The following is a 27,138-nucleotide window of genomic DNA, read 5'->3' on the forward strand; positions in this document are numbered from 1 at the left end:
TATGCATATTACCCCAATTATTTGGGCCTGTGGAAGAAACTGAGGGCTTATTATAACTTATTTTTTAAAGATCTTAAGCCAACAGACATACAGTCAGTTAAGCAACATCAGTTATTGTGTAGAAAAAAATGGATAGCGTAAAAATCTGTTCAAGCGCTATGATATCTCTTTTTCTTTGTTTGAACCAGCAAACTAATGAACAAAACCTTTTTTTGAGCCTTATGGTTAGGGGAAAGAGCTAGTCAAAGAAACACATATCAGACCTGAAAGCAGAGCCAAAGGAAAGCACTTTTTCTCTGAATCTAGAACTGGCTAAAGAAACAATATCTCCCTGAAAACAGCCCATCATTAACAAGTGCCAGTGAAAGAAACACACTCTCAAAACACAACCAAATCAAAAAGCCCCACATTCTACCCTTTTCCAAGTTATCACAAATGTAACCAATCCCTCAGTATAAAATCCAGCCCATCTCTGATCTTGTTCATGATTAGGGATTAAAATCTCACAAATTCTCTCCTTCAAAATCTCCTTTGATATCCCCTGGTTTTAAGAATCCCTATATGAGCCATATTCAAATTCAGTATGCAGCTGCCTCATTCCAAATTGGCAGGGGTATTTATGCTTTTGGTTTCTTCCCTCTCAAATAAATCTCTTGATTGGAGATTTGTGTGAAGACATTGTTTCACTGGAATGCTTCAAAAACTTGAGTTGTGCTGACATACAATTGCTACTTCCCTTTGGAAACCCTTATGAGAACTGAGCTCATCCCAGATGTGAAGGATCACTTTTAACTTCTCTGGCCATAATCAAAGATTTTTTGTTTCTCATCCCTGCAGCTCTTTAACTGCAAGCAGACAATTCTTTGCTGCTGCCCCATTTGCATGAGCATGTCTCTCTGTAGGAGCTCTTCCCATTTGTGCATGCACATTCACCCCTTATCTCTTCCAGAACTGCTGGCAGGCTGTGGTCCAGAGAATAACGAAGGAAGGTGGTCAGTGTCATGCCTCTCCTTAGGAAGCTTTCCTTTTGGGACCCAAAGTTCTAGAACTGATCCAATAAAAATTTCTAGAAGGATAAAGGTAGAGGATGCCTGCCTCATCTCTTTCAGGATAAAAAAGAAGGTGAATACACAAAAATGTACAGTAATTACATACTATCAGGTACTAGTACCACTTAACATTTTTAGAAATATAACCACATAAAACAGCAACGTAGTACCAGTCAAAACACAGACCAAGAAAACATGCACTCATTAATTCATACACAACTTTTTAAAGCTCTAGATTTATACTTCATTCTGGAGGAAACCGGGAACACATATCTTTTATACATTTCAAAAACTGAAGCAATTATTGTTGTCCTTCCTTAGTACCTCTGACCTTTAAAATACCTATAAGTAATGTACAAACAGCTGTTTGCTATTTTCCTGGCCTGTATTTAACTTTTTGAAAATTATATACAAATTACTTCTTATTTTATTATTACTTATTTTACAATCATACTCGAGTTACTCCTTACTTGTTTTTCATGGTGCACAGCTAACCTCTTTTTTATATTTACACTGTGCAACTGCTGATACTCCCGGGAGATCCTTAATGTACTTTAGAGCACCCTTAAAATTTGTGGTGTCCCTACGAAGACACCCTTCCCCAGAAAGCTGCACAGCTGGATGTCACCTGTAGGAGCTGCTCCTACAAGGTCAGCTAGGGTTTCTGGATAGGGGATCCTTGAGGCCAAAGAAAAGTCAGAAGAAACAGACAACATGATAGAATCGGGAGGTGTGTCCAGTCATGCTGAAGCAGACAAACAGCCCAGGGTTTATTTCAGAACTTTCTTAAATACAAAAGCAGATCAAAGCACAGCACAGACAGTCAGTCAGTATCTGACCAAAAGGTTGTGGGGCAAAGGAAACATTCATACATTGCTGGTGGGATAGGGGACAGCCTATTTTGATGTCAGTGTGGCAATTTCTCAGAAAATGAGAAAACAACCTTCTTCAAGACCCAGTAATAACACTTTTGGGTATATATTAAAAGATGCTCAATAGTGTCACAATGACATGTGCTCAACTATGTTCCTAGCAATATTGTTTGTAATAGCCAGAACCTGGAAACAAGCTAAATGTCTTCTCAACCATTAAAAAATGGATAAGGAAAATGTGGTATACTTATACAATGGAGTACTCCACAGCAGAAAATAATAATGTCTTGAATTTTGCAGGTAAATATGTAGAAGTAGAAAACATTATTTTGAGTGAGGTAACCCAGACCCAGAAATAAAATTATCACATGCACTCACTCATAAATGGTTTTTAAGCATCAGACAAAGAAACCCAGTCTACAAATCATAATCCCAGAGAGCCTCAACAACAATTAGGACCATAAAAGAAATATACATAAATCTAATCTACATGGGAAGTAGAAAAAGACAAGTTCTCCTGAGTAATTTGGGAGTGTGGGGATATTGGGAGAGAGTCAAAGGGGAGGGGAGCAGATAAAAATGTAGAACTCAATAGAAATAGATAAAAATCATGCTTCAATGAATAGGCAAAATTTTCACATAAAATCTGAAATAACTTGGAAAAAGATTCTAAACACCCAAGAAGCATAGTCAAATGCAGCTTCTTTGTAACTGCCTTTTTCTGGTGGGCTATGTTTGCTAGCAGTGGCCAGAGGCATACCACCTTTAACAGAGGGCTTTCATTGCTGAAGCTCTCTCTTCCCTCTGATTTATCAGGCTGCACTAGTTGATTAAAACAGATGGGAGAAATAGGTGGGTTGACACCTAACTTACAGCCTAAGCTGTAAGTATATTTTGTTTTCTGATGAACAGAATACTGACTATGCCAGTACTTTAGGAGTGCATGAGCTTTTGACCATTGTTGTCATCATTCATTTTGATTTAGCACAGTGGCCTCATGAGGCACAGCACTGTTCCTCTATATGCGGACATTTAGGTTGTTTGTACATTTTAGCCACAAAGAAAATACCTGCCATAAGTATGAGAATCCTCTACTTTTTAATTCTAATTTCAATAATATGGCAACTATGCTGAGGAGATTGCTGTGATCTATAGTAATTTGTGTCATTTTATGAGAACTCTGTATAATGTGAAGACACATAAGCACAGGAATATAAAGAGAATGTCTAGGCATTACAATTTACTGTGTTTCCTGTGGTAATGGTGCTGGCCCACGCACCAGAATACACATACTAAATATGTGTAATTTTATGTCAACTCTAACAATACAACATGCTGTCATTTAATTTTAGTTGATATCGGTGGGAAATCCCAACCTCCTGCTATCAGAGTCTATTTCCCATGATACTATACAATCTCATGTCACATTCAAATTCACTCTTACATTCCGGAATGTGCATTATTTTCACTGTTTGTTTTCTCATTTACATAATACTGAATGTAAAAGCTTTTAGATGAAAATAGCAATGTATTCTTTGTCACTATCCTATACTGCAGCCTTCTTTCTATGTCTCTTTACTTTATTTTCCTAATCCAAATGCAAGAATGTTTAGAGTCCAGGTTACATACATGATCAACACATGAATGAACAGAACCACACTCTGTCTTATGATCCATCAAACTCCCAGAAGATCTGGCAGTTCAGCCAACATGTTCTTTCTGTTCAGAGGACAATGTACCACTATTTCCCATGGCATGACTTATGGTCTCCCTCACATTTCCCCAGAGCATCATAACCTGAGAATCATAAGAAGAGAAAACTAGAATAATCCAAAAATCTACCTCCCAATGGTGGTAATATCACCCTTCTGGGCCTGGGGAAAATAGCAGCATCCCTAAGAGATGAGCAGAGATCAAATGATTAGACTTCACAGACTTTCCAGCTATGGCCTTCCACCCTAGGGGAAGACAGGAGTCTCATCAAGGAAATTTTGTATTTTAGTAGAATCTCTTGTCAGTCTCTCAGTGCACTTCCTGTTTTTCTTTCAAGATGCAGTGTTCCTTGTGTGCATATTCTACTACACATTCAATGTCCAGTGCAGACTATCCTCTGCATAATAACTCATAAATCCTGATGCCAAATAAAGGTCACATTTAAACAGTAACTTCCGTTAAAGCAAAAAGAGGCTGTGAGTGAGAAAACAATGAAGAGCTATGGAAGGGCTTAGAAGAAGGAAAAGGTAGAGGGAACTGAGCAATTTTTATTCCCAAAAATTGTTTTAAAAAGTTGAAATAGGCTTTATGGCCATGTGCTCTAGAGTTGAAAGATTCGTATTAGAGGACAAGTTTTAGCCACACATTTTCTCTCAGGATGTTCATCTTAAACCTGTTCTTTTAGGCAGGCTCATACCATTTTATCCAGTTCTAATTTGTTCATACTAGTGTATCTTCTGAAATTTGGTTCCATAATAAGTTCTATTCTTTATCTAAATGCTCAGTTCCCTGGTCTGTATAATCTAGAAATGACCAGTTAGAACATGTATCAATTACAATGTAATATTTTGTATTTGTTCCAGCAAATAAAGCTTTCCTGGACATTAGAGGCTGGAAGTAATCTTTGTTGGATGACAGGATCTGACAGAACATGGCTCATGCTTTTAATTCTACCATTTGGGAGATGAAGACAGGAATATAAGGTGGGTGCAGACAGGATCTCATCCCCCATTCGGTCTGATGACTTGGAGAGGTAAAAAGTGAATTTGACTGCTGGGTTGCTTTTTTGTTCTGTCAGTTTTCCCCCAATATCTGACTCTAGGATTTTATTAACAATACTAATTAGGATCATACTTCAATCAGTCATCTTAACTACTTATTTCTAAAGTGGACTACTTTCAAAAGATGGAAATTTTTGTGTTCCTTTCTGTCTATCACTTTTTGTGCTGGGACTGCACATGGTTTAAAGTTGACCTTTGAACTCAATTATTACACAGGGCAGCACTCATTTACTGGTCTATATTTCTTTCTAACTGACCAGATAAGGCACAGCATTGAAGCAGTTGAAGGACTTGCTTTCCAGCACTGGGCAGCAGAAGGATTATAAGTTTAATAAAATTCTCAACTGCATAGTGTAAGGCAAGCCTAATCTACAGGAGACATTGCTCTAAACAGACATAAATAATCAACATAACTAGAGAAAACAAGGAAGAAATTCTTAATGACCTGGAAACAATTGGGAACAGAAAAAATAAGAGATTAGAGCAAAGATAAATTTAAAGGAATTCAAATTTAAAAAGTAAAGCTCATAATTGTTTTTTTTCTTAAAAAAATATAATTGAAAAATCTATATTGACTTTCCAAAAGGCAAAATAATTCCCTCACAGAGAGAATGGCATTAATAAAATATTACTTCACCCTGTGCTTATGTGTATTGTTTTCTACTGAGACCTGTCACCTGACATATGCAGTTACAGCTAAAGGACATAACAATGACAGCAAGGTTGAACATATCTCTATATGAGAGTTCCTTCTTGCTAATTCCATATTATTTGGTTCAATTAACCTTCCCAAATTGTATACAGAAATCTGGTCTGACTTCATTTGCATGACATGGATCAATACATGTCAGGAAAAAATAAAATTACATATCCATCTACAATCATGTCTTATTTTATAATGGTGACTCCACAACTGTTTGCCTTCACTGTTTCCCCTATAGTCTACACAGTAAACTATTCCACCTATTATGGTATGAAAGCAAAAACCATGCTCCACACACAAATCCTTTTTCTATTACTGAAATGGAAAGTTGACTATATGACTCAAATTTGTAATTTTATGACTGAGTGGTGAATGAGTTGTTTAATCTAAAAATTTAGTTGGTTTAACCATGAGAACAAGGTCATTTCCCCGGGGAACAATGGCATTGGATCAAGGGTATTCGATCCAAAATAGGAACTTTTGATTCAGAAACATTATCGTACAAACTGGAGATACTGATGTTCTAGAATTAATATGCCTTCCTCTGGATAAATTTTTCCAGAAACTTAAAAGTTTAATAAACAAAATCTCTGTAAAAACTGCATGCATCTGGGGTGGTTAATTTTAAAAAGAGGAGCCAGCCAGGAAACACATTTTGCACACCACATAAAATGTCATTTTTAAGTCTCTTTTGGTTTCAGGCCCAAGGTTATACTGTGAACAATTTAAAAAAAAAAACAGGAGAACCTAGGCAGTGGTTGCACATGCCTTTAATCCCAGCACTTTGGAAGCAGAGGCAGGTGGATCTCTGTGACTTCAAGGCCAGCCTGGTCTACAAGAGCTAGTTTTAGGACAGGATATAATGCTACAGAGAAATCCTCTCTTGAGAAAAAAAAACAAGAAACTAACAACAACAACAACAACAAATAAAGACAGAAGGCACATCTAACCACTTAGGCAGATGGAGACTTACAGAGCAAAATTATCTTTTGATCATGCATAATAATCAGAAACTCTAAAAGAACCAAGTCCAAGTTAGATTCTGGTACTGTCAATCTTTTCTTTCTTCTGGGTCATGAAGGCTGAGGCAAAGATAAACTTATTATATCAGCCTTTCCTGTCTCACTATTATTAATGACATGTGCATGAGACTGAAGACTCAGCACTTAGAACACTGGATACTCATTCATATGGCCTAACATTAATACCCAGCACCCACAGCTGTCTGTACCTCCAGACAAAGAGCACTAGACGCCATCTTTTGACCACCACTGGCACCTGGGATGTGGGGCTATAAACCAAACTTGGGTACCCAAGAGTAGCAGTACTTTGAGACAACTCTCCAGTTCCCACATATGTCATTATAATGTAGAAGGTGAAGGTGTCCCACTGTTCCTTCTGTCTCTTAGCACATAAATGCCTTCAAGATTGTTGTCAAATGTTTCAACGGATTGAATGTGAATGGAATATCTATAATGCTTATGTTATTGGTATCACAGTTTTTTTGTGTGTGTGAATAACAATAACAAAAAAATTGGTTGGAATCAATCTGAGTCCAGCCAGATTTTATTAGCAAAAGTTACATAATTTGACGTAGCCTCTATTAGAATTTCTGAGACAGGATTCTTCCTCATAGCCATGGATGCCATGAATTTATTATGGGGAGGAAGCTGGCCTCACTAAGACCAGGCCCACCCACAGTCTTAAGTGCTGTAATTATAGCCTTACACCTCTAAGTCCAGTTGAAATATGTGTTTTTAAAGGACTTATCATTGAATCAGAGAAAAAAAATAATAAAATAAGATATTAAAAGAAACATTGTTGTTTTGCTGGATAGTAATGATTCTTGAAATTCTATGATTTAAATGCCCAAATCATTTCATATGTTCTTAATAATGGGTTAGTTTCTTTGCATTGTTAATTTCATCCATTTAAAAATGGTTAAAGTGTGTTTGTGTGAATACACCTGTGCCATAATATGTGTGTAGCACTGACAGGAAACCTAACAGGGGTCTATGATCTACTCCCGCTTTGTGAATTCTAGTGATTAAACGTTTGGAGTTATTTGACTGCAAATGACCTCAATTGCACTTCTTGTGAAGTGAAGAAATGTGAGAAAATTTGTAGAAGTATTGTGCATAACCCAGAGATAGAACCCAGGTCAGACTTAGCAGCAATGAACTTTACTAAATGAGGCAATTTTCTGGTGTATAATTTTGGTTCTAAGAAAGTGCTATAAATAAATGTGTAGTCCTTAAAATGAACAAATTTTCTGTTGTAATATTTCTTCAAATTGAAGTTGAGCACCAGTGAAATGCCTCAGGGGGAAAGGACTTTTGTAAGACTAGAAACCTATCCTCAATTTCTATAGAACATCAAGCTGTGGTATTAGATACACAGTTGTTTGCTGGTTCTCATACATTATTACATCCATATCAGATAAATGAAATCTTTGAATACACACATGAGGTATTTAATGTTTCTTATAATTTTTTATTAGTCATTTTAATATTTACATTGTTAAATTCTCTTGAAAACACAGCACATTGGGAGTTCATCATCTACCCTTAGACTTCTACTCAAGGGTAAGACAAATAAGCATCATGAGTTCAAATGTATCCTTGAATCAGTACTGACATCCAAGGTAAGATGAATAACAAATAACAAAATCTCAAGGGAATTTGTGAAAACATGAAAATCGAAATCAGGAACACAAACCACCACCCTTATGTGTAATACTTGATCAAACATTGCCTGATATTTCAATAACCAATGGGAAAATTATATGATGGAGGCTCTATTATACATTACAGTAGAAAAATACCTATCACTAGGTACAGATAGAATAGAAGATGAACAAAAGTCATAGAAGGAATAAAATGTCTATGAAATAAACTTCACTAAATGGATTTGCTACGCATACAGCACACTTTAGTGACTCCCTTAAATATTTTAAAATAGAAACCACAATACAATGCTCTCCTCCATCAGTCTTGACTGAATATGATATGTAGTTTACTTCCTTAAATGCTATGATGAAAAATTATTATTCTTGAAGCTAAAGAAATCTGTGATGTTTAATGTCATTAACAAAATTTTTTCATGAATAGGAATGTCTTCCATATGAGTTTATTCCTATTACAGACTTAAAAGTAACCTAAATAGAATTTAAAACATTAATAGCACTAGAGTTATGGTGAGGTGACTAAGAAATGTTCATTCCCAAGACTAAGATCAAATTTTTAACAGTTTCCTTTAATTCCTGCTACAAGAAGTGTTATTTTTCTCAAGATACAGAATGCACATTCAAATAGACACACATACACACACACCACATAATTACAATTAAAATAACTTTTTAATCAAATAATTTTTCAGTCATGAACATATTTCTCCTGTAAGCATTCATTATTCTGAATGAGGAGTTGGGGGATTTTACAGCTCACTTACAGAGTTTTTCTTCATGAATTGGTTCATGAAAGAGAAAGCAAATTTAAGCTTGAAGTAAGAGAAATTAGTCCTTCTAAGTTGCTGGTATCATTTGGGAAGATTTAGGACAAGCTGTCCTGCTGAAGGGAATATGTCACTGAGAGTAGGCTATGAGAATTTATATCCATACACCAGTTCCAGTTCCCACTCTCTGCTTCATGTGGGAGATTAAGGGTGATAGCTCTTAAGCTCCTTTGTCATATGCCATGTCTGACAATTTCTGCCATGGAACTTTCATGGTGATCCTTTTATCTTCTAGAACCAAGGGTCAAATTAAATGCATTTATAATTTGAAATAGAGATTATATCACAACAAAAAGACCCGAGTACACATCCATAAAGAGTTATACCTGAATTATTTATGCCTTGCAACTGCAGAGAAGTATAAACTCAAAAAAGGTTTCATTACCATTCAAATTTGTAACACAAGAGTTATAGTTTTGGAGGAAAAGGTACCCTTACTGCTGGAAGTCAGGAAACACCAACAGTTGTGAAGAGAATGGCACCACAGTAGATGAGGCAATAATGTTCTTCTCTGAGAGAGAGCCATCACAGCTGGGATCCACTCCATTTTTAAAGAGAGTTTCCCAGCAGAAATGTTTGTCACTGTTCTGCTCCACTCCCCTAATAGAGTGCTTCAAAAGAGGTGTCCATTGCTTCTGTGCTCCTCTGGGTTAAATGAGTTTCCAAGTAGAAGTATCAACTATATCTCAGTTCAACTCCACTATGGAGTTTCTGATCCATTCTAGTGAACGAGGATATTCATAGAAATCTCAATCAAGAGATTTATTTGGGAGGGAAGAGAGTGACTGCCTCTGCCAGGGTGGAAAGGAACATATGCCAACTGAATGAGCATGTGACATATATAGGGCTTCTTAAAACCAGATCTCTTCTAATGAGATTTAGAAAGTGGGAATTGGACAGATTTCAATCCCTGAGCTTGAACAACCAGAGAGATGGGCTGGATTTTGTGCTCAGAGATTGGTTGGTTTTGTGCACAGTGATAAAGGGTAGAGTGTGTTTCTTTGGCCCTGGTTTGAGAGCTGAAGTGTGTTTTCTTCATTGGCTCTTTTTAACTATTTGGCTTTGTTTTCAAGGAGATGTTGTTTTGATAACTAGCTCTAGATTCAGGGACAAAGTGTTTTCCTTTGGATCTCATTTCAGTAACAGGGTGTCATTCTCTGACTGGCCAATTTACCTGATTGTAGGACTTCATAACTTCAAAAATTATGTTTTGTCCATTAGTTTGGTGGTGCAATCAAAATAAAGTGTTATCATATTAAAAAGATTATTGACACTATCAATTATTTTCTACAGAATGAATGCTGTTTTTTATCTGACTGTAAGTGTATTGGCTTAGGATCTTGAAAAATAATTTAGAATAAGCCCTCAGGTTCTACTTCAGGTACCCAAAGGCTATTGTAATTTGCAAAAGCTTTATCAGATTGATTGCACACAAAAAGTTTTACTCCTGTATAAATTACAAAACATCGCCACATTGAATTCATTCATAGATTTAACTGCAGTATGATTTTTGTCATGTTTTTCAAGTCTCCATTCATGAAATTCACAGTTTCTCTCCTGGATGGCTTACATAATATATTTGGAGATTTTTGTGACAAAGGATTTACCACACAGATTCCACTCATGGTTATTCTCCTGTATGTGTACATTCCTGCATTTGAAGATGAATAAACCATAGAAAGGCTTTATCACACTGATTTCATTCATACCATTTTTTATTCTTTTAAATCTTTGAAGATTACTGTGATCTGCAAAGGCTTTACTACACTGAATACATCAATGGAGTTTCTCTTTTTTGTATGTTTTTTATGCTTTTGAAGATCACTGTGCTGTGCAAACCTCTTACTACACTGATCACATTCAAAGAGTTTCTATATATGGTGAGATCTTTGATGCCTTTTAAGATTACTTAAAGCTGCAAATGCCTTACCACACTGATTCTATTCATATGGTTTCTCTCCAGTATGTGTTCTTTTATGGTTTCGAAGATTACTCTGATCTAAAAATGCCTTACCACATTGATTACATTCATATGGTTTCTCTCCAGTATGTGTTCTTTTATGTGTTTGAAGATTACTGTGTTGAGCTAAGGCCTTACCACACTGATTACATTCATAGAGTTTCTCTCCAGTGTGTTCTTTTATGGTTTTGAAGTTGACTCTGAGCTGCAAAGGCCTTCCCACACTGAATACATTCATAGGGTTTCTCTCCAGTATGTGTTCTTTCATTCCATTTAAGGTGTCTGACATTTGCCAAGGCTTCATAACATTGAATATATACTAAAAGTTTTTCTCCAACTTGAATTCTTTCAATCCTGCAAGGATAATTGGCACTTATAAAAGCTTTACCACATTTAATGCACTGTTGTGCCTACACATTTGTATAAATTAATTTTATAATATGTTCCAACTATAAAGAGGAATCAGCCACTAAGTTTTTATAACTCTATCTAAACTCAGGCTTTGCTCTTTCATTAAGCACTGTTTTGCCACTTGGAAGATACTTCCAATGGTAAATGCCTTTCTTTTATGGCTTACCTTTTTACCTTCACAGAAACTTTTTCTATATGATATTTTATACATATGTGAAGAGAACTGGATAAACCCAGAGCTTTAACATTCATAAATTCTCCTATACTGTGAATCATATTGCATATGCTATGTGAACTAGGCCACCCATAAGCATTTGCACAGTTCTAGAACTCATAGGCCTTTTTTGCTGTGTGAGTTTTTTCATGTATTAACAGTGATGGTGGAAAACCAATTACTTGTATACTTGAACCAAATTCAACAACGATACTCAACATGGGGACTACTGGTTATCTAATTGTTCTTAGAGAGTGGTATGCTACATTTCTCCAGATCCTTGTGCTCATACACTTGTATCAAGAATAACATATGGTATACATAGTAAAGAAGAATAACAAGTAATAAATTTCCACATTGAATTCTCAGGGTTTGACTTGTTTCTCACAGACTTGTGGTATAGGTATCAAGGTTTCTCTGGAACAACTGCCTCTTGATTCAACTCTAACTGCTTCTATCACTAAACTTAGCACAGTCACAAGAAGTGTATGAGTAATACAAGATTTACTATGGGCTATTGGTTTAGTACAAAATTTTGTAGATATACTTATCATCTCTTCAATGTGTATACATTTGTATTATGGGTAGCAAGAAAGAAATTCATTTGCAGATCTACAACAAAGCTCTCAGGGTGCTAGGCCTCAAAAGATGATATCTTTTTAGTCATTGCTTTCTTGACTTCTTTCTTGAAAGAATATCATTCAAATGCAATTCACATATATGAAATATAGATTTGTGAAAAATTGATAAAATTGTGCTTATTTACAGTGCTGCTTTAGACTAAAACTTTCTGGACACATGAAAATTTCATCAGAGGAACATTGTTATCAGCTTGCATATGAAAATTACCTTTCATGTCTTCTAGAACTTGGACCATGTTCTTCAGTATTATTGTCTTCCCAAATCCATCCTAATATAATACCAGAAAATATATGTTATATTACTGAAAACTGTGCAGTATTTAAGCTGTTAACTTAAGGCACCTTTGGAATGATGACTGCTTTGTTTCTCTCATTCTTATTCTTTCTAAATCAAATTACAGAAGAAGATCATTAACCAAGAAAAATTTGTCCCCTTATTTTGAAACATGAAGGAATCTTTTTACCTACACTAGTGAGGTTCCTGTAGGTCTCCAGCATCACATCTTTGTAGAGATTCTTCTGGGAATGATCCAGCAAATCCCACTCTTCCCAAGTGAAGTTGATATGCACATCATCATAGGTCACTGCCCTCTAAAATATGAATTTAATTCATGTGTATAATAGAAACCATGATGGTGACATCATTGTAAATGTATAATTCTTCATCAGTATAGTCATAAAAATTCTTTCAAATTTTCAAAAAGGTTTTCAAATCAATGGACTTAAGAAACACACAGGTATAGCTATCCTAAAAGCTAACAAAATATACTTCAAAGTAAAGTCAATCAGAATAGATGAAGGACACTTCATACTCATAAAAGGAACAATCCATCAGGATGAAGTCTCAATCCTGAACATCTATGCTCCACATATAAAAAATCCACATATGTAAAAGAAATATTACTAAAGCTTAAAAATGCACATCAAGTCCCACATTATGAGTAGGAGACTTCAATACCCTACTCTCCCCAATGGATTGGTAAATTACACAGAAACTTAACAGAAAAATGAGACAACTAACAGATGTCTTGACTTAAATGGACTCAACAGACATCTACAAAACATTCCACCCAAACAAAAGAACCTTGTGGTATCCTCTCTAAAATGGACTACAAACATGCTAACAAGGCAACCTTCGACACACACTCAAACAAAAACTGGAATAAGCCCCTATACTTTATCAGATCACTATGTTTTAAAGTTAGAATTTAACAACAACACTATTCACAAAAAGCCTAAAAACTCATGGAGATTGAAGAGTGCTCTATTAAACTACCCCTGGGTCAAGGAAGAAATAAAGACATACTACAGAAAAAGTTGTTCTCCACAAAACTGGAAAGTTTAAACACACCTAAACAGGGTTAGTCAGCAAAATAAAATCAACCTAATGACAGTAGACAACATAACCAATTGTTTTTGGCCAATTTTGTTGAGACCTGATTTTGAAATTCAGGAGCCTAATTAAAAAGTGAAGATTTGAACTAACATAGTAAGGCTCTATACACTAATACAATTACTATATTTAATATATACTGGGAAGATTTATATTGACAATGCCAATCCATTTGGTTTGGTAAATTTAGAGAAAATATTTTATCATCTATCCTATCTCAGTCAGCCCAAGGTGTTGTATGTAAATTTCTTTTTATCCTAACTCATATTACCAACCTTATATAAGGTTTTTATGTCTCTTCACTTTATATACTTTATACATTTTTGAGTTCATTTTTTCAACATGGTAACATGCATAACTACAATTATTGAGTCTTTAGCTCCATTAGAGAACCCAGAAGGATATAATACTACCTGAGTAAACAGGAAGTGTAAAGCAAACAACATTTAAAATAAAGAAACAACACCAACTGTCTAAAATAAATTTTTGCCTGGCTGTGGTGGTGCATTCCTTTAAACCCAGCACTTTCACAGCAGAGGCAGGTATATCTCATTAACTTAGAGGCCACAATGATATACAAAGTGAGTTCCAGGAAAGCCAGAACAACACAGAGGAATCTGTCTTTAAAAAAAAAGGAAACAAAATGTCTTTTTATTTCCCTTGAAAACATCCCTAACATGATAATAATAAGTGACTGTTAGGCCAATTTATTCCTTTGGAGGGGGACATTTTATTTGGATGATGTTGTTTTTTTTAGATGTCTCAGTTGTCCAGTGAATTTTAGATTCCTTGGTTCTATGTTTTCATGGTTTTGTAAAGATAAAACAAAACTCTGCCCTAACCCTAACTTTATGGAGTTTTATTTTTGGAAATTATATTTAATTAAAAGGAAAACATCTGTTAGTCTTACAAATTAGTTAGGATTGAATGGCAATGTTCTCTGATGAACTATTATCTTTTTTACTCAAGAGATCTTTTTGTTTGAAACTAATAATGACTTTATTGGTCTCTATAACTTTATTCCCCAATTTAATTCATATCTTGGTTTTTATTCTGATCTCAGCATATCTTTAAAGCATACAGGTTTATTTAGTTTAGCAGGGATTTTTATTATATAATGTCTCCCCACAATTGTTGTTTTTTTTTCATTAGCATTTAAAAATTTTAAAGTCATAATCTATTCTGTAACCTATCTCTGTGGGTCTTAACTACCCCTTTCTCTTAACTGCGCATATCTTTTAAGATGCCTGATGAAGTAAGTGTTAATCTAAATCGTCTTCATCAATACAAAATCAGGAGTCAGATAAGGGGGTCTGAACCTGAGAGATCACAGAAGCAGCAGAGCACCACCAGTGACTCCGACTTCCTCTATCTATAAAAAGAGAAAGATCCTCTCTCAGTCCCACTTGTCTACTTCCTGTCTCTTATCAGTTCACAGTCCTAAAAACCTCTATGATATTTTTGTTCAGCTAATGGCTAAGTCTTATCTCTGACTACAAACAAAGTTTATTATCAAAATAAGGTCAAACTATTACACAGCTCCCTGCAACTTCTCATATACCTCACTCTATTGTTACTTTCATTCCTTATATGCAGACCTCCATGAAAGATATCTCAATGCTTGGAAATTTCAACATCCTGTGGTCTCAAATGTAACCCAGCTTCATCTTCAACACTTAACACAGTGAACTTCCATAGTCTCTTCACTAGGGCTCTGAATCTCCCAATCATAGATGACTACAATAGTGATGAATTTACCACAGGAGAAAAATCAACGACCTTTACATTTTGCATCTTTCTTATTTTCAGAATCAGTAAAACGTGGATGATCCTGCCAAGATTTGATGAACCCTACCAAACAGTGACTAAATTTGTAGCAGGTTCTGTATAATGTTGCTCCTGAGACTGATGTGGGAGTGCCCTCTGTGTGCTGTGATTACCATTAATGAATAAAGTAACTGTCTTGGCCTGTTGATAGGGCAGAACTTAGGCAAGCAGGGAGGACTGGACTGAATGTTGGAAGAAAGAAGGGCAGAGTCAGGAGATGCCTCGGATCCTCCACTGGAGAAAGATGTGCTCAAAGTTTGCTGGTAGGCCATGAACTTGTGGTGATACACAGATTAATGGAGATGGGTAAAATTAACATGTAAGAGTTAGCTAATAAGAAGTTAGAGCTAATGGGCCAAGCAGTGATTTAATTAATATTGTTTCTGTGTTGTTATTTGGAGGGTCTGGGTGGTTGGGAAACAAACAAGTGGCCAAGTGGCATCCCTCCAACAAGAGACAAGAATTACATTGTATATTCCTTCCACAGATTAAGGGCAGACTGGATAGAGTTTTAGACATAGGGCCCTTTACTAAACTTTAAATTCCTTTAATGGTGCTGAAAACCATGAAAATCCTTGTTTCTTTTTCATCACTGGACTGCAATCTGAAATTACCTAGTACTTTTATTCTTGAGACATGGAGAAATCAAGATAGTTTTGGGGCCAAATATCACACAAATGATCTCTAGTTAAATGTTTTTATGAAGTCTTCTAAGCCCCAGCTTATTGATCTAAGCCCCACATGTTGATCTGTGACTGTTTATTGAGAGCAATCAGACATTTGATAAATTTATCAAAAATAGGAGAAATTTCCAGGATCAATACAGTTTAGCTGCCAGGATATCATGAAGACTGCAAGCTATACAGGGAATACAGGATTGTGGTCTCAGATCAATTGTCCTGTTGAGTGCCAAACTTCCTTGACCACTAAGGGAATACTCAGAGAAACACGTAGCAACTGAAAGGTACACTGTGTCCTAGGAGCCATGGATTTTAACATGAAAAAAACTAAGACAAACATCTCTCAGGATAGATAGACCAATCCAATGCCTTTGTTCCCTGCAGAGCCTTCTTCCCACTAAAATGCTATGATCTTAACCTACACTGTTCACCTGTACTCTCAACATTCCCATCTTTCAGGTCCTACAAGAACACTCAATTAAGATGTGTTGAGTTTTCTGTGACTGACTTTTGCCATCTAAAGTCCTGATAACTTGAAAATTCTTCCACAGACAATATTCCCAAGTCCACTGCAGCAACAAATTCACTTTTAAGGTACCTCTTTTGTTCCCACTTTCTTCTTTGTTGCTGTGATTAAATTATCTAACCAAAACAAAGTAACACTGGTAATGAACACATTTATTCAGTTTTTATTCCTAAGTCTGAGTCCACCACTGTGGGAGCTTAGGATAGAAACTCAAGTTAATCACTGAAGGCAAAACATGCAGAACCATTGCTTCCTAATTTTTTCTTTTCCTTTGTCACCGTCTTTTGCTCAGCCTAGGCCCACTTGCTTAGGGACATTGCAAACTCAGTAGAAGGGTCTTCTAACATCAATAATCAATCAACACAGTCTCTTTCAGGCAGAGATCAGACATTCTGATCTAAGCACAGACTCAATTGATGTTCTCTCAGATGACCCTAGGCTTTGTCATGTTGACAGCTGAGGCTAATTAGCACACAGAGACAATATTATATGGAAAGGTTTTAAAGAACTAAAATTAATGCATTATTCTTGTCAATCCCTTAAGCAGCAAAGACCTAAACATGAGGATAACAAAAACTGGAAAACAGAAAATTCTGTCTGTTAGGATTGCCTAGACACCATTTCAATTCCTCCACTTGGTGATTGCCTCTAAGTCTGCACCAACGTGGAGAAATGAAATCTTTTTAAATAAAATTTTAGGAGAAAGATTTTTAAGGAATCAGTATACATGTGAAGTAACTTGCTTTACTCAGACTGCTTTATAAGTCACAAACACTTTTGAAAACAAGGTTATTCCTGATTTTTGAGTATATTTGTGCATGACACAAAATTCCTTACATATATCATATACAAAAAAAAGAGACTGTCAGTTCCGCTGGATTGAGAATAGTAGAGATTTATCGACATCCCGACTTGAATGTAGGTTTAAACTCAGGTCATCCACAAAAAAATGTGTTGGACCACCTACCAAGAGTTATAATACTTTTTATCAAATAAAGAAAGCCTTTCTCAGATTAATAGAAACAAGAAAAAGAAAATATAAACAAACAAAGAAATATATAGTCAACTTTTAATCAAAAGACCAAAGTAATCCTAGACAAGGAAAAGTGTGATCTTGACCAATGTTACCCAGGCAAGTTTCATTGTATGTGTTCAGAAATTAAATAAATAAAAACTTCACCACTTTCACAAAGATATCTCAAAGTGACCCTTAAACTGTTGTTTCTGACCATCCATTGCTAATATGTATTCTGAGACAACAGCCTCATGATATAGATGTTCTCTTTGCAAATAGAGATGATTTCTTGCTACAGCTCTCCAGATCTTTGTGTTTTCTTCTGGTTTAATGTAAACACAGTCCCAAAATGTCCAATACCAAAACAACCAAAAAAGTAATTTAAAATCTGTTTCCTACTACATGGCAAATGACAGAATATGCGGATTGTGCCCTGTCTTCCTGTCTAACACAATAGACATCTGAGAAATCTCTGCAAATAAGAAACTTCTTTTGTACCCTGGTAAGCTTCACTGGATTACACCATTGTGGCATGTGGCAGGATCATGATAAAAGCATTCTACTCAAGTATTGCTCTACCAGATCCTAAACAATTTGTAATCTCTAGAACAGAAACCTGAAATTGAAATGCAATATTAAAGAACTTCAAGAAACTAGAAATTCAGTTTTCTAATCTCTCTTCCCACTGTAAAACAAAAGCAGTGCCAATGTGGATACTCTGGACAAAGACACAACCAGTATCATAACCTCCATTTCCAGGGCTGCAGAGTCCCCCATTCTCCAGTAAATCCATACACAAAGAGGCTCAGAGAACAAGGGCCACTGCCAACATGAACCACATGGACCAACATAACTACAGTCTGGCTCATGGTCCATCCAAGTCACAGCGGAAATGACAGTTCAACAGACCTGCTCTGAACACGCCCCACTCATTACGGGAGAGCTTATGGTCTTCCTTACCACTCCCTATAGCAGAGACAGAAGAGAATCATGAAAAGAACTCAGAAACTGTCTGCCAATAGAACTCCCCATTTTTAACCCTTCCCAGAATCCCTCACTGGCTAGAGTCACCCAGCTGGGACTCACAATATTCGCAGCTCCTCTACTGGAGGATCAGAGATCAAATGACTCAGACAGCATAGTTTTTCCATGTCTGTCCTTCCAGGCCAACAAACAGTTTTAAAAGTTTGTATTTTAGTATACATTATTCCACTCTCCTTGAGCACATCCTGTTCCTCATCCAAAATACAGAGTCCTTTGTGTGCACATTCCATTACACACTCACTTTACAGTGAAGCCATCTCATTGCCCCAGAGATGGGAAATTCTGCAGACAACCAGGTCAGATTCATAAAGTGATTACTGTTACTGTGTAACTGTGGTGACTTTGCAACTGTTGTTAAAGAGAAACACACCATGAATTAGAAAACAATTCAGGCATATTTGGGCTTGGAGACAGCAAGGAGAATGTAAATATAATATAGTTTTCATCTTAAAAATTATTTTGAAAACTTGAAATAGACTTTATGGCCATGTGCTCCAGAGACTAGGGATTCCTATTAGAGCACATCTCATGTATTTTCCCTAAAGATGAATGTCTTTATGCCAAATAGCAACAGGCCTGTTAAGCAGGGTCACAACATTTTACCCAGATCTATTTTAGATGAACTACTGTAAATATAGCAATTAGGTTTAAAGATAAGGTCAGTTTCTTTCCCAGATTCTCGATTGCCCTGGTCTGTGAACTGCAAACAATGGTCAATCAGGACAATCATAAAACATCTCCAATTGTCTACCTGATTCTACATAGCTAATCTCAACTACTACTGAAGGGGGAAAGATTTTACCCTCAGTCCAACCTCTCCACTTCTGCACTGTCTCCACTATTTCAAATTGGTCAATGAGCTAAACTTTTGCACAGGTCCCTCTTCTTTTAAGTCCCCAATTAAAGCCAGAAAGATCAGCAGACACTCATTAACTACTTTACATTTCTTCTTCATTGACAAGTCAAGGCCAAACCTGTAAGAAGTTGCAGGACTATTTTCCCAGCACTGGGCAGCAGAGGCAAGATTAGGTGTTCAAAACAATTCTCAATTATATAGTATGAGGCAAGCCTAAACTATAGGAGACATTGTTCTACACAGAAATCAATAATCAACATCACTTGAGAGAAATAAAATGCAACTATTAATGACTTTGAAACACTGGAGAACAGAAACAAACACAAGAGCAGTAATTCACTTAAAGAAAATATCTGACAATGACACCAATAAGTGATTTTAAAATGATAAAAATACTACACTCTTAAGATTAAATATAACTGTTTATATTGACTTTGAAACAGAGTAGCCCTTCTACATGAGAGGAGATGTCATTAATAAGAGATAGATTGATGGTGCCCATATACATATGTTGGCTGCTGAGATCTGTATCCTGACACATAGATTTAGTCAATGGCCTGTTTCTCAAAACTCTAAGCAGACATAACTGTGTCAAGCAAGATCAACCACATCTGCCTAGAATTGTTGCCTAATTGATTATCTGGAACTAGCTCTTGTAGACCAGGCTGGCCTTGAATTCACAGAGATCTGCCTGCCTCTGCCTCCCAAGTGCTTGAATTAAAGGCATGCACCACCACTGCCCGGCAAATACATAATTTTAAAACTGTGAATTGGTACAGTCACTTAAGAACTTTGAAGGAATTAAAGACCTACACCACGACTGCCAGGCCAGAAATTTTTTTCATAATGATCACTCCAATAGCTGATTGCCTCCACTGTTTCCCCTGCAGTGTACACAATAAACTATTCCTCCTATTGTGGTCTGAAGACAGAAGGGATGCTCCATATGCAAATCCTTTTCCTACAACTGCAATGCGTAGTCAACTACATGACTCAAATGCATAATTTAAAAACCGTGAGGTGGTACCATCATTTTTTAAGGAATTTCAAAAGTCTAATGTACAGGAAAGCAAGGTTATTGCCCTGGACAACAGCAGACCAAGACCACCTGAATCAACATAAGAGAACTTATGTTCTCTTATTTTTCTAACAGGATGGAAATGCAGCTGTTCTAGAATTAATATGCCTTTCCATTGAGAAATCACTTCACACATGTAGGAGATTAATAAAGAAAAACCTCTAATGATGGTAGACATCAATCTCTGGATGTTCAAAGAGGAGCCAGCTAGACAGATTCCACATTTGCTGTTGACCTTAAGTGTCCTTTAGGATTAGGCTCTAGGTTACACTTTGAACAATTGAAATAGAAACAGGGAACTAGCCAGGCTAGACATTTAGGCAGATAGGAGAGTTACAGAGCAAAGATATTCCCAGGATAATTTCTCCATTGCAATTGTAACAGGAATCAGCAGGTCATGCTTCGGTGATATGTTCCTGAGGTGAAGGTCACAGGGAATGAGAAAGATAGGAAAATTAAAATGTAAAAAAGATAAAAAAAAAAAAACTAGGTCGGAAGGTCTTGTAGATGCCTAGAAAACTTCCTAAGAAAAACAGTATCTTTCTGGGCATTGGTGGCACACACACACCCTTGTTGAGCCAAGTGACCTCTATGAGTTCAAGGACAGCCTGGTCTACCCTGTGAGTTCCAGAATAGTCAGGACACTCCTACAAAGAAACCTTGTCTCAAAAACATTTTTTAAAAAAGGAGAAGAAGAAGAATAGCACCAGGTGGTGGTGGTGCATACCTTTAATCCCAGCACTTGGGAGGCAGAGGCAGGTGGATATCTGAGTTATAGATCAGCCTGGTCTATAAGAGCAGGTTCCAGGACTGGCTCCAAAGCTGAAGAGAAACCCTGTCTTGAAATAAGAAGAAGAAGAAGAAGAAGAGGAAGAGGAAGAGGAAGAGGAGGAAGAGCATCTTGTATACTTCCAGGGGAGAGATGGAAAGAAATGGGAGAAATATAAGAAGTCGGTATGAACTATCACATGAATTTGGAAGGAGGCTACTCAAATAATTCTATACAATGGGATCACAGGGTATCTCAAGAACTTTACTAAGTGCAGAGTGGCCATGGGACTGATATATATATAGCTTCATATGGTGGGAAGAGTTGGTTTCCTAGGATCTGAAGCAACCCCACCACAAAGGTCTTGGCACCAGACCATTACCAGCTCTCCAAAGCATATTCCTGGTTTTAGAGAAGAAGCTATGTTTTTTTTTTTTACTTTTTAAAAATTTTTTAAAATCTAACTTTATTTCATGCGCATTGGTATAATGATGTCAGATTCTCTTGAATTGGAGCTACAGACAGCTTCGAGCTGCCATGTGGTTGCTGGGAATTGAACCTGGGTCCTCTGGAGTAGCAATCAGTGCTCTTAACCACTGAGCCATCTCAGCAGCCCCCATGGAGCTGTGTTTTATTATCAATACATCAGGTCCTTAGGGAAACTCACAAGGCTCAGGGTCACAGGCTGTTACTATGTCTCCCAAGATTGTTCCTCCTTCCTCAAGAGGCCATAAAAGAAAAACCTTGATTGATCAGGTTACTCCTCCACACAACAATGTTTTACATTTCAATTATGTCATCTGGTGTCATATTGTCCCTCTGGAAGAATTGTGCTTTTCTCAAATAGAAAACTGGAACTTTAAACCACATTAGTCCTTAAAATAGGTTAGAAACCTGTAATGCCTCCTTTAAAAGGTTGTTAGAGGTTGTTTTTTGATATGGGGATGTGCCTGGTGTCTGGTTTTAAATCAACAGTGGCTCCTTTGTAATGGTTTGGAGCCAAATATCTGGAAAATCCAGTTGAACAATGTGTTCCCTATCATCCTAATCTCTAACAACCCTGATTAAATTACATTTATCTTCTGGGTGACTTAAAGGCAGTCCTCCTTCAGCTAAATTAGACTTTGTGAGACTTAACTATTTCCAAGGCATTGACAAATCCTTCATATCAGCAATTCAACTCTTCTATGTTGCAGCTTAGAAGTGCAGTGCTATCGAACAGGTGAGATGCCTTGATATCGTCCACATAGTTAAAGATAAAGGGAGATTATATGTAAAGGTTAATTGCAAAGTGCTCAATTTCAAGAAGATACTGGAGAAATTAGGCCTCTCAGAGTATGGCATATTGAAGTTGAGGAGAAAGATGTTTGTATACACAGCACCCTGCTTCCAATTCTCTAAGCAGATTAAGGCCACAGCGCAAAGTTATTCAGAGGCCTGTCCCTAGGTCTAGGAATTAACAAAGACAACATGAGACTTCACGATACAGGGAATATGGCAGCAGGTTCCCACACCAATCCCAGGAGGACACACCATGCTGTCTCCTGCACCTCACCCTATGCTCCTCCCCATCTGGAGACAACATTCCCTCGCTCACTATGTTGTTGTTGTTCAGCTCGCCAAAGCTCTCACTCAGTTCATCAACTCCTAGCAGCAGGAACTTCACTGCAGCACATGAAACCACTGAAGTCAGCTCCTCTGCAAAGCCGAGTCTGAACATGGCTGCCAGGAAGAGCCCTGCACCACTAATGACTGGCAGGTCACCTGGAGGGCCTGATTGGCTAGTGCAGTCTGAGTAACAAGAACACTGTCCACAGGGCTGTAGTGTGCTTAAAGACACAGCAGAGTGGTTCCTGACCATTTCTCCCACCCCAGTCAAAGATCTTTTCTAGATAGACCAAGGTAAGCATTTCAATAGCACTTGCCCATGGGCTGGAGAGATGGTTCAGTGGTTAAGAGCATTGCCAGCTCTTCCAAAGGTCCTGAGTTCAATTTCCAGCAACCACATGGCTCACAACCATCTGTAATGAGCTCTGTTGCCCTCTTCTGGACTTCTGGCATACATGCACATAGAATATTATATACATAATAAAATAAATATTTTTTAAAAAAAAATAGCATTTGCCCTTGGCTACAAAAGCAGACACAGTCATAATCTTGCACTCCACAGGAACTTTCCCTTTTCCCTCCAGGACACAACGTGGCTAGCTGGCTTGTACTGTGCACTGTGCTTATCTAGGTGGGTGCAGGGATTTCCTATCCCAAAGGGAAAAAGATGTCCAGAATAGTAACAGCTAAATTGAATTTTAAGGTAACCAAAGGAGATGATTGCCATGATGTTAAAAGTGTGCACTGCCACCAAGCAGTTAAAGGTGGTCCTATCATCTCAAATTATACAGACTGATGGAAGCTTTACCCATTTCAAAACCTTTAAGTAAAATATCTCTCAGGTATAATCACCTTTTAGATAATCCCAGAGGTAGTCAATATGACTACCCAAAATCAACATCTTAACAGCCAAGAGAGAAGAAATGAGAAAAAAATACTTGCCTGCAGGAGGCACAAAGTGAATGGGAGTTATTTTCAATACAGAGTTTCTCCTCAACAAAGGAAGCATGGGGATTTTACTTAGGGAGTCTGAACATGCTAATGTTTCTTCTCCCTTTTTCTAAGAATGCTCAATTAACAAATCCACTTCTGAACATGATCACAATGGAAAAAGAGATATTTAGGGGCATTCTTACCTCAAAATCATGAAGGAATATAAGTTACCATTGGTGGTTTTAATCTTAGCCATTCTAACTATTGTAAGATACTATCTCAGAGTCATTTTGATTTACATTTTCATGATTACTAAGGATGTTGAACATTTCCTTAAGTGTCTTTAAGACATTTGAGATTCTGCTGTTGAAATTTCTCTATTTAGATCTGTATCCCACTTTAATTTGGAATTTTTGGAATTTTATGTCTAATATCTTGAGAGTTTATATATTTTTGAGATCAGTCCTTTGTCTGATCTGGGGTTGCGAAGATCTTTACCCATTCAGTGGGATGCCTTTTTACCTTATTGACTGTGTCCTTTGCAATCTTCTCAGTTTCAAAAGGTTCCATTTATTTATTGATGCTCTCAGTGTCTGTGCTACTGATGCTTTATTTAAGGAGTAGTTTCCTATGCCCATACACTGAAGGCTACTTTCCACTTTCTCCTCTACGAGGTTCAATGTGGCCAGATTTGTATTGAGGTATTTAATCCATTTGGACTTGATTTTGTGCATGGGAATAGATATGGATCTACTTGCATTCTTCTTCATTTTGATACCCAGTTATGCCAGCACCATTTGTTCAAGATGCTTTCATTTTTCCATTGTATAATTTTAGTTTCTTTGTCAAAATTAGGTGTTCATAGGTTTGTGGATTCATATCTGAGTCTTGGTTTTGATTCCAATGGTCAACCTGTCTACTTTTATGCCAATACCAATCTGTTTTCATTACTGTAGCTTTATAATCCAGGTTTATGTTAGGAATGGTGATACCTCCAGAAGTTCTACTACTGTACAGGATATTTTGGCTATCCTGGGTATTTCATTTTCCACTGTTTTTTTTCTGATATTTATTTGAGTAGTGTGCTTTCAAGGTCTATGAAGAATCATGTTGGGATGTTTTAAATTATTTGTGGCTATTGTAAATGGTTATGCTACTCTGATTTCTTTCTCAGCTTTATTATTCTTTGTATATAGGAGGGCTACTGATTTTTTGAGCTGATCTTGTATTCTGACACTTTACTTAAGTTATTTATGGGTTGTAGGATTTCCCAAATAGAGTGCATGGGGTCACTTATGTTACTATCCTATCATCTGTGAATAGGAAAAGCTTGATTTCTTCCTTTCCAGTTTGGATCCCCATGATCTTCTTTTGTTTTCTTTTTGCTCTAGCCAGAGCTTCAAAAACTATGCTTACTAGTTATGGTCAGAGAGGACTGCCTTGTATTGTTCCTGATCTTAGTGGGATCGTTTTGAGATTCTCCCCATTTTTTTTTGATGTTTGCTATAGGCTTTCTGCCTATTCCATTTATTATGTTAAGATACTTTCCTTGAAGCCATGATCTCTCCAAGACCTTTATCATGAAGGGGTGTTGGATTTTATCAAATGCTTCTCAGCATGTAATGAGATGATTATATTTTTTCTTCCAAATTTATTTATATGGTGGGTTACATTGACAGACTTTCATATGTTCAACCATTCTGCATCTCTAGGATGAAGCTAATTTCATCATGGTGAATAATGTTTTTGGTGTATTCCCAGATTCAGTTTGTCAGTATTTTACTGGATAATTTTGCATTAATGATCATGAGGGAGACTGGTATGTGATTCTCCTTTTGATACTGTATGTGAGATTAGTATTAGGGTAATTGTAACATCATAAAATGTAAATGTTTGTATGGAAATGTTCCTTCTGTTTTTAATTTGTGTAACAATTTGAGGAATACAGTTGTTACCTCTTCTTTGAAGTCCTGGTAGAATTCTTCACTGATACCATAAAGTCCTGGGTTTTGTGGGGCGTTGGAGGAAGGTTTTTGATGTCTGCTTCTATTTACTTGAAGGTTACAGGTATATTGAAATTGTTTACTGTGTCTTGATTTAATTTTGGTATGTGGTACCTATTCAGAAAATTGTCCATTCACTTTACATTTTCAATTTTGTGGAATGCAGGTTTTGAGGTATGATGAAATGATTCTCTAGATTTTCTCAGTGTCTGTTGCTCTGGCCACCTTTTCATTTATGATTTTGTTAATTTGGATGTTCTCTCTCTCCCTTTTGGTTATGTTGGGTAAGGGTTTGTCTATCTTCTTGATTTTTTTCACGGCAGTAGTTCTTTTTTACATTGATTCTTTAGAGTGTTTTCCTTGTTTCTATTTAATTGACTTCACCCCTAAATTTGATTATTTTCTGTCATCTACTCATCCAGGGTGAGTTTACTTCTTTTGTTCTAGAGCTTTCAGGTGTGTTGGTAACTCACTAGTGTGAGATTTTCCCACTTTCTTTATGCAGGCACTTAGTCCTATAAACTTTCTTCACAGCACTGCTTTCCTAGTGTGCCATAGGTTTGGGTATCTTGTGCCTTCATTTTCACTGTATTCTAGAAAGTCTTTCGTTTCTTTTCTTCTTTCTTCTTTGACTCATTGTTGATTCAACTGAGCACTATTCACATTCCAAGGGTATATATACTTTCTGTGATTAGTGTTGTTGTTGAATTCTAACTTTAAAACATAGTGATCTGTTTGTTTTTGTTTGTTTTATTTTATTTTTCAAAATGGGGTTTCTCTGTAGCTTTGGAGCCTGTCCTGTCCTTGAACTCACAGAGATCCGCCTGCCTCTGCCTACCGAGTGCTGGGATTAAAGGCGTGTGCCACCACCACCTGGCTAAACGTGGTGATCTGACAAGACACAGATGGTTATTACATTTTTTTGTGTCTGTTGAGGTTTGCTTTATTACCATATATAAGGTAAATTTTAGAGAATGTCCATAAGGTGCCAAGAAGAATGTATATTCTTTTGTGTTTGGGAGGAATGTTCTGTAGATGTCAGTTAAGTCCATTTGAGTCATGACATCTGTTAGTTGTCTGATTTCTCTGTTAAGTTTCTGTGTGGTTGACCTTTCCACTGGGGAGAGTGGGGTGTTGAAGTCTCCTACTATTAGTGTGTAGGGTTTGATGTGTGATTTAAGCTTTAGCACTGTTTCTTTTACATATGTGTGTCCTCTTATATTTCAGGCATAGATGTTCAGGATTGAGATTTAGGCATGATGGATATTT

At 36.7% G+C, this 27,138-nt stretch overlaps 1 protein-coding gene and 1 pseudogene across 2 annotated transcripts in view; both read right to left on the reverse strand.

The window, feature by feature from the left end:
• The window catches only part of LOC148117681 (zinc finger protein 431-like), a 65,427-nt gene that overhangs the window by 6,975 nt on the left and 31,314 nt on the right, over positions 1-27,138 (reverse strand). Inside the window, exons 3-4 of one of the 2 annotated variants that reach the window (XM_087902351.1) lie at positions 12,602-12,728; positions 12,346-12,406 (exon numbers count right to left, since the gene is read on the reverse strand). The exons of the other annotated variant lie outside the window; for it this stretch is intronic. Coding sequence (XP_087758477.1) covers positions 12,346-12,406; positions 12,602-12,728 — 188 coding nt within the window. The remainder of the gene's footprint in view (positions 1-12,345; positions 12,407-12,601; positions 12,729-27,138) is intronic. 2 annotated transcript variants of the gene reach the window in all.
• Positions 7,885-11,717, reverse strand: LOC148117683 (uncharacterized; annotated as a pseudogene).

This window comes from Myodes glareolus, chromosome 27, assembly GCF_982192425.1.
Source record: "Myodes glareolus chromosome 27, mMyoGla1.1, whole genome shotgun sequence".
NCBI classification, from domain to species: domain Eukaryota; kingdom Metazoa; phylum Chordata; class Mammalia; order Rodentia; family Cricetidae; genus Myodes; species Myodes glareolus.